At 69.4% G+C, this 7,631-nt stretch overlaps 2 protein-coding genes across 2 annotated transcripts in view; one reads left to right on the forward strand and one right to left on the reverse strand.

Moving 5' to 3' along the window:
• Window positions 1–1,321: 1,321 nt before the first annotated feature.
• On the forward strand, window positions 1,322–2,612 carry CHLNCDRAFT_133934 (hypothetical protein; the record flags this gene model as incomplete). Its single annotated transcript, XM_005847558.1, has 3 exons — window positions 1,322–1,748; window positions 1,967–2,142; window positions 2,319–2,612. 3 exons carry the CDS (start codon window positions 1,322–1,324, stop codon window positions 2,610–2,612), a joined length of 897 nt encoding a protein of 298 aa, XP_005847620.1.
• Window positions 2,613–4,848: 2,236 nt separating this feature from the next.
• The window catches only part of CHLNCDRAFT_133936 (hypothetical protein), a gene marked incomplete at both ends in the record, with an annotated part of 5,329 nt that continues 2,546 nt past the window's right edge, over window positions 4,849–7,631 (reverse strand). Inside the window, 8 exons of the mRNA XM_005847724.1 lie at window positions 4,849–5,076; window positions 5,366–5,512; window positions 5,792–5,901; window positions 6,164–6,230; window positions 6,516–6,685; window positions 6,828–6,967; window positions 7,207–7,350; window positions 7,598–7,626. Coding sequence (XP_005847786.1) covers window positions 4,849–5,076; window positions 5,366–5,512; window positions 5,792–5,901; window positions 6,164–6,230; window positions 6,516–6,685; window positions 6,828–6,967; window positions 7,207–7,350; window positions 7,598–7,626 — 1,035 coding nt within the window. The remainder of the gene's footprint in view (window positions 5,077–5,365; window positions 5,513–5,791; window positions 5,902–6,163; window positions 6,231–6,515; window positions 6,686–6,827; window positions 6,968–7,206; window positions 7,351–7,597; window positions 7,627–7,631) is intronic.

The raw sequence follows: 7,631 nt of genomic DNA on the forward strand, positions 1-7,631 counted from the left end.
GCCCGCCGCTCATGGCTGTCAAGGCGGGGAGTTGATGTTGATGTGTGTGTGCCACATGTTTGTGTGCGCCCCCGCAGGTCTCCATCGTCGATGGCGAGGTGGAGATCCTGTCTCCTGGCGGCGCCCCCGCCAAGGTCGTCATGGTGAGTGCTCATTGCTGCCCTCCTGGCAGGCCCTTTCTGATGGCTCGGCCCACGCATGCATGGCCCAGGGCGCCGCCTGCCTAGGCTCCCCAGCCCACCCGCCCAACGGCCCACCCACCGCCGCCGCTTCCACCTTTTCCTTCTGCAGGCCGATGTGCCTGCCGGCGACTCTGTGGGCAGCATCATTCACGTGATCGACAATGTGCTGGTGCCCGACCTGTGAGCACCCGGGAAGAAAGAAACGGCGGCCACCCCAGCACGCCGGCCTGCTCCAAGCGCGACCGCCCATTTGCGGCAGCTGGTGGCCAGGCGGCGGGGCGCTGGCACTGCATGCGTGCCGCATGGCATGCTGCGTGCGGCATGAGCCTGCAGGGCAACCCCAATAGTGGGTCCCCGGGGCAGGGAAATGAAATAGAGACTGCGATTCATTTCATTGATTCGAAGTACCAAAGTACCGTAATGTACTCTGCACAGCCCCTCCCCTTTATTGCAAAAGCTTTTTCGTAGCACCGCTCTTCAGTCTGTAACTCAGCAGTGCCGGAGGTGGCCCAGTGCGTGCCAGCGGTGGTGGTGACCGACCGGGTGCCTGCAGGCGGGTGGTAGGAAATCAGAGGGCTGAGAAGGTGTGCTGGCAAATAGGGAATGTGAGATGACTGCAATCTCTTGTGAAGCTGCCGTTTTCTCCTTTAATCCAGCACATGAGCCGCTATGGGCTGACAAGTACAGACGGGCAGCGGCGCCGCCTGTGATTGGCTTTGCCGTGTGCATCTCACTCCACAGCATTGTTGGTTTCTCCTCACCTGCCCCTTTAAGGTGCTCAGTGGAAACCAAAGCGGCAACGTGCGTGCCCAGAGAAAATCCGACTGTGAACCTCTGCAGGCTGCCGGCTCCCCTTTCAACCGTATATTTTCTTCTATTAGGTGTCCTGGTGAAGTAGGGATCATGCCCCTGCGCTTGAGGGGCACGACCGTCAGCCAGGCGGCGCGCGACGGGTGAGCATCGCCGCAGCAAGGCGGAGGGGGAGTCCTTGGCCGCCTAATGAGAGTTAAAAGGCTGCCACATATGGCGCCGAGTGGGCAGCCGTCCGCCACCTCCTGCCACCGCCCACTGGCCCGCCCGCCAACCTGCCTGCCTTGCTGCGCTGTTGCAGGCAGCTTTACACTTGGGCAGTTGCAATCATGCTGGCAGTGCTGTATCGCGCTCCATTGACGGAGGGGGAGCGGTGGCGGCTGGCAGGGCTGGCCGCATTCATGGCAGCCCAGCTTGCGTTCTTGACCTGTTGGCGCCGACAGTACCTGCGGTGGCGCACCCCGCTCGTGGCCGTCTCCCGTGCCCAGGGCCTGCTGGTGCCGGTCCTGGTGCTTGACACGCTCCGCGCGCTGCAGCCCACGCTGCAGCCGTCCCCTGCAGCAGGCGGCGACGGCATGGGCAGCAGCAGCAGCGGCGGCGTCGCCGCCGCGCTTCGTTCGGTGGTGGTGCTTCTCGTCCCGCTGGCTTGGGTGGATGCTTGCTTCCTGGGTGCAGTGGGGCATCCGCTGCCCCCGCTGCTGCATGTGGCGGTGCAGAGCGTCAGCATGGGGCTGCTGGCGTGGCGAGCACCAACAGGTCAGCCTTGCGGCCCCTGGAGACGCTTGAAGGCGCCTCGAGGGCTGCCTGGCCTGCAGGCCTGCCTGGCTGGCACGATGGATGCGACCTGGGGCCGATGCTTTCCAGCAAGGCTGGCCCTGTGCCTGCTCGTGCCTGTTGTGATGCCTGAACTGCCACCACTCAGTATTGTTGCCTGCTGAAATCCTCTGCCCTTTTTTTTGCGTACCTGCCTGCAGCCTGCCGCGACTATGTGGCCCAGCACCCGAGCAACCCGCGCGTGGTGCAGGCCGCTTACTGGCTGCTGCAGCAGCTCACGTCCCTGTTGTGCGGGGGCACGCAGCAGCTTGTGGCGCTGGCTGGCGGCGCCGTCAGCGATGGGCAGCAGTGCGTCGCGGTGGTGTGGGCGCTGCAGGTGCGGTGAGGGACGGGGTTGCTGAGGTGCTGCCCCGCACTGGCTGCTGCCATGTCCTTGGCATGCGTACAGCTCTGTGACCTGCCCTGAAGGAATCCCTGGGTGCTGCTGCGCTGCCTGCTCGTCGCTCTCTGCCCGGCGTGTGCCGCGAGTAAAGTCAGCGTGGGTGCCTGCAGGCCTCCCTGGCACTCGTGCTCCCCACGCTGGTCATCTGGCAGCAGCAGCTTGCCACAGCCAGGCAGGCAGCGGGCCAGATGGGGAGGCAGGAGCAGAGGGAAAGGGAGGCGGGCGAGAGCGAGCAGCACGCCGTTGGCGACTGCCACCGCAAATCATTGGTGGCAGGCATTGAGCTGCGGCTGCTGGAGGCGGCAGAAGGCATCAGCTGGCCGCTGGCCACGGCTGCCTCGGCGCTGCTGGCATTCGCAGCGCGGCTAGCCTGGCAGGCGCTACCAGAAGGCGCAGCGGTCTAATCGGCAAGTTCAGATGGTCGTTGCCTCTTGCTGTTGCCTGCAAACTGAGATCAGCTCTGCAATGAAGATTTGGGAACACCAGTGAATTTTTGCAGCAGATTGTGTGTGTGAGTGGAGGCGGGCATAAGGAGCGGTGCAGCGGGTCGCCACCTGGCCGCGCCCACATTGTTGGGTGACGGCACATTGTCTCGCACGCATGAGACGATTTAGCCGAGCGCGAACGTCAAGAAAAGTGCTTGCACATCCGAAAACCCTAAAGGCTCTCTCTTTAAGAATAACCGGCGTAAGAACCGGTCACTTCCGCCCTTGGTGGTTTTGCACAAGCGGAAGCGGTCCTCGACGGAATGTCTGGGGACCAAGGGCCTCCATGGGCGTCGCACTTTGCTCGCCGCGACCTGTGCGTGGTTTGTGGACGCTTTTTGCAGCGGGGACAGCGGCTGCTTGTGAGGGCGTATGAGTGCCGACACTACTGTCGTCGCGATTGGCGCCAGCGCCATCCCGCCAGCCGCCGCGGCTGCGTCTCCGCATGGCGCCGCTCCCCCAGCCTGCCGCTGTTGCCCGGGTGCTCTGGCCCTGGCCAGCTGCCCACAAACCTGCTGCCGCTGCCGCCTGGTACCTGCAGGAAGGCTGTGAGCTGTTCGGTGCTGATCCATTTGGCCATCCTGTGGGGGTCAAAGCTGACGCCAGCGGAGCATCGCCGCCTCGTCACCTTCACCGCCGCCCTGCTGGCGGCCCTGCTGCTCAACATCCGCCACCGCCGCCGCTACCTGCGCGTGCGGGCGCCCCTGATTGCCGCCATCCGTACCATGTACCTCCTGTTCCCAGTCATCATCGTGGACACAGTGCGAGGCACCAGGGCGTCGGGCGACGCCGGCGGCGAGGCGCACACCGCCGCCAGCCTGCTGCGCGCCTCGGCGCTGGTCCTGACGGAGCTGGCGTGGACGCCCGCCTGCATCGCGTCGGCCGTGGGCTGCCCGCTGCCCCCGCTGCTCCACGCCGTGCTGCACAGCGCAGGCGTGGGGCTGTTGATGCGGCGAGCACCGGCGGGTGCGCGGTGCAGTGTAGTGTACCGCAGTGCAGTGTAGTGCGGTACAGCGCAGCGCCGCAGCGGTGCATCCCTCCTGGATCCAGCATGAGGCGTGTGGCTGTGCTGCCAGTCAGGGCTATGCATCCCTGTGCCTGCCCTGCATGCAGCGGGGCTGCGCAGCGCTGCCTGCTCTGCAGGCCTGCCAATCCACTGCCGCTGCGCCTGCGCCTGCTGCTGCAGCCTGCGGCGACTTTGTGGCCCAGCACCCCAGCAACGCGGCAGTGGTGCGCATGATGTATGCGGCCCTGCGGCAGGCGGCATCGCTGCTGTGTGTGGGCACGCGGGAGCACCTGGCGGCCGCTGGCCAGGCCGCCAGCGCCGCCTGCCAGTGCACCGTCGTGGTGTGGGCGCTGGAGGTGAGGCACGGGGGATGCTGCCTGCAGGGTGGGGTGTCTGGTGTGGGTGAGAGTGAGGTGGTGGATGTGGGTGGGCGTGGGTGGGAGAGGGGTGGTGGTGGCATGAGGCGTGCCTTCCTGCTGCACAGCCCCGGCGCTGGGGAGTGAGAGCTGGCGCCCCAGCCTGCCCCGACCTGCCCTCGTGAAGCGGTGCCCGCAGGCCTCCCTGGCCCTCGTGCTGCCCACGCTGATCATCTGGCAGCAGCAGTTGGTCATGGCCCGGCAGGCAGCGGGCGCGCTGGGCAGACGGGAGCAGCGGCAAGGTTATGGGGAGGCAGGCGAGGGCGAGCAGGGCGCCGCGCCAGCTGGGCGGTACGCCTGGCGGTACGCTTGGCCGGGCACGGCAGTGGGCGGCAGCCACCTGCGGCTGCTGGAGGCGGCCGAGGGCGCCAGCTGGCCGCTTGCGGTGGGCGGCTCGGCGCTGGCAGCCTTTGTGGCGGGGGTGGTGTGGCAGTCCACCACGGCGGCGCGGCCCTGAGCCCTGTAACGTCGCGGCGCTTGCAGCAACACGCACACCTCCACAGATCTACAGCACCTCTGGTGGGGCAGGTCTGGCAGGGCACAGCACATGTGCGAGGGATGGCAGGAGGGAGGTGTCGAGAACTGAGGGCACCACCCAAAAAATACACGGGCTCGGTAGCACGGCTCGGCGCAAACGCAAGCGCGCCTGGGCCGCCAGAGAACGGCCGTTTGTTCATGCACAGGCATACCGCCGGCTGGCGCCAGCGCTTGGCACGCACGCAGCGTGCGTCAGTCAGTCGGCCCCGCCAGCTGCCGCCGCCGCCGGCGGCCTCGACGGGGCGCCGCTGCTGCCACCGCCGCCGCCGCCGCCGCCGCCGCCGCTCTTGCCGCCGTCGCCGCCGCCCCCCGCTGCTCGGTCCTTCCACAGCTTCCACCCCAGGTATCCTGCCAGTACCAGGGTGGTACCTGCCCCCGCATACAGCAGGCCCCTGCGCAGCATGCGGCGGTACTGCCGTGCCGCCTGCACCACCGCCACGGGAAGAAAGCAGCAGAGCGGTGAGCAGGGACCCTGCTCACGTGGCGCAAGCCGCAGCCAGGCAGCGGCCAGCTCAGGCTGCCCAGCCCAACCAACGCCGCGGCCAGCCAGGCTGGCTGCAGGGCCGCATGGCCCCTCCACCTCCCTCCACCTCCCTCCACCTCCCTCCACCTCCCTTCCCATCCCTCTGCAGGGACACCGGGCGCGGCGCGAGCCGTAGCCACCACCGCCACCCAAGGGTCGCGGCTGCCTCTCCCGGCCAGCGGCGGCGCACCTTGAGACTGGGCGTCTCGGGTATGGCCAGCTCCGGCTGCTGCGCGGTGAGTGCGATTGCCTGGTAGGCGGCGGCGGAGGGGCGCAGCGTGTAGGAGGCGGGCAGGCGCACCGCCAGCTCGCTGCACGCCGCCCCGATGCGCTCAGCCTGCGTGGGGCGGCGGGCGCGGTGTGGGGCCGGGTGTGGGTGTGGGGCCAGGTGTGGGCCGTCAGGTGTGGGTGTGGGTGGCTGGGTAGGGCGGCGTGGCATGGCAGGGCACCGCCGCGCCCAGCCCAGGGGAGCACCGTAGGCGCACGCGGCTGGGGCGGGCCTGAGAGACGGAGAGAGGGCATGCGCCCGCCCGCCTGCCCGCCTGCCTGCCTGCCCGCCTGCCCGACCACGCGTGCCTCCCGCTGCCGCCGGCCGCGCCGCATGCGCCGTGCTCACCAGCTGCGGGGTGGCCTCGTTGTCGTTTGCCTGCAGGAAGAGGCAGGGCAGGGCGTCCCCCGAGGCCGTCGCCACCGCCAGCATCCGCTCCCGCGCCGCCTCGAAGCTGCCTGCACAGCCGGCGGCGCGGGCAGGCAGGGGGGGCGGCAGGGGCGGGACGCAGGAGGTGGCGGCAAGGTGAGGTGCGCCGTGGTACGGGAGCCAGCTGAGAGGAAGCAGAGGCACGCCAGGACCGCCCCTGGCCGGCGCAGGGCAGCAGCTGCCTCGGCCCCAAGCTCCAGCCAGGCGAGCGTCTGACGGCCGCCGCTGCGGCACGCGGGGCCACGCCACCCTCTCCCGCAGGCGCCCCTGCTCCCGCTGCCGCACACCCACCCGGCTGGCTGGCATCAAACAGAAAGGCTGCCACGTCACAGCGCAGCAGCTCCTCGGCCTGCAGCACCTGGGGCGGGCCGGAGGGGCGGTACCGGGCGGTACGGGGTGGTGTCAGGCCGGGGAGGGGCGGTACAGGCTTCTATCCAGCGTGGCGGTACAGGGGGCTGGGGCACGCACGGGCTCAGCAGAGCAGGCAGGGAGAGCAGGGCAGGCGGAGAGGGTCCGGAGGCAGCCTCGGCAGCAGGCGCTGCTCGGCTAGCCAGGCCGCCAGCCGGCATGCAAGGCGCAAGAGGCAAGAAGCCAAGAGGCCAGCCGGACAGCCAGAAAGCCAGCCAGCCAGCCTGCGCCGCACCTGCGCCTGCTCCTCGGTCACCGACCGCAGGATGAGTGTGGTGCCCGGCTCGCCGCCGCCGCCGCCGCCGACCGCCGCTGCCGCCGCGTGAATGGGCCCCGCCAGGCTGCCGTGCGCGGGCCGCGCCTGCGCTATCAAGCCCTCCAGCACCGGCGTGGCGTCCACCCCTTCTGCAGGCGGCGGCGGGAGCGGGGGGAGGGCGGCTGGGTGAGCCAGGCAGGGCCTCCTGCTCTGGCAACAGCAAGTGGGGCACCCGTGCCAGCGGTAGAGGCGAGGTGGGGGCAGGCAGCAGCACGCGCTGGGCAGCTGCACGGAAGCCGCGCGCGCCCGGCGTGCCTGGCGCGAAGAGGAAGCACTGCAGCACGCCGCGCCGCGGCGCGTCCGCGCGCCGCTCCTGCCGCCGCGGCCGCGACACCTGGAACAACCTGTCGGCGGGGGCGTCCTCGGGGTACCTGCAGCGAGGGACGAGGGTGGTACCGTGGCGGTACCATGGTGGAGCCGGAGGCATGGCGGTACTGTCGGATGGGCAGGGCACTAGCAGCCTGGCACGCTGCAAACCCCGCGCTGGCAGAGCAGCCCGCCCCCAGCAGGAGCGCCCCGCCCGCAGGCAGCCCGCCCAGCCCACGCCCGAGCAGGCCACCCCATACCCCCACACAGACCCTCACACAGACCCCCACCACCCCACACCCACCCGAGGTAGTAAGCGTATGCCAGGGTGTGGCGCGGGCTGCCCGCCGTGGTGACTGCCCACAGCGCCAGGAAGCCGTTGAGGGTGAGCAGGCCCTTGCGGCTGCGCTCCACCAGCAGGCCCTCGTAATCCAGGCTGGCCCAGGGGCTGCGGGGCGGGGTGGTGGTGGGTGGGTGGGGGAAGGGGAGGAGGCAGTGTGTGTGTGTGTGTACGTGGTGGAAGGGGGAGGAGTGAAGGGGAGGAGTGAAGGGGGGAACATCGGATGCGTGCAGACCGCCCCACGGGACAATCCCAGCACGGGCAGGCCCACCGCGCCAGCCGGGCAGGAGCAGCGCCGGCCGGCCGCGCCCGACTGCGTGCTGACCGCCCCGCCAGAACCAAAGGCCCAGCTCACTCTGCGGGCGCTGTGGAGAACATCTCCTCCTGCT

The sequence above is a fragment of the Chlorella variabilis genome, assembly GCF_000147415.1.
Source record: "Chlorella variabilis unplaced genomic scaffold CHLNCscaffold_10, whole genome shotgun sequence".
Taxonomy (NCBI): domain Eukaryota; kingdom Viridiplantae; phylum Chlorophyta; class Trebouxiophyceae; order Chlorellales; family Chlorellaceae; genus Chlorella; species Chlorella variabilis.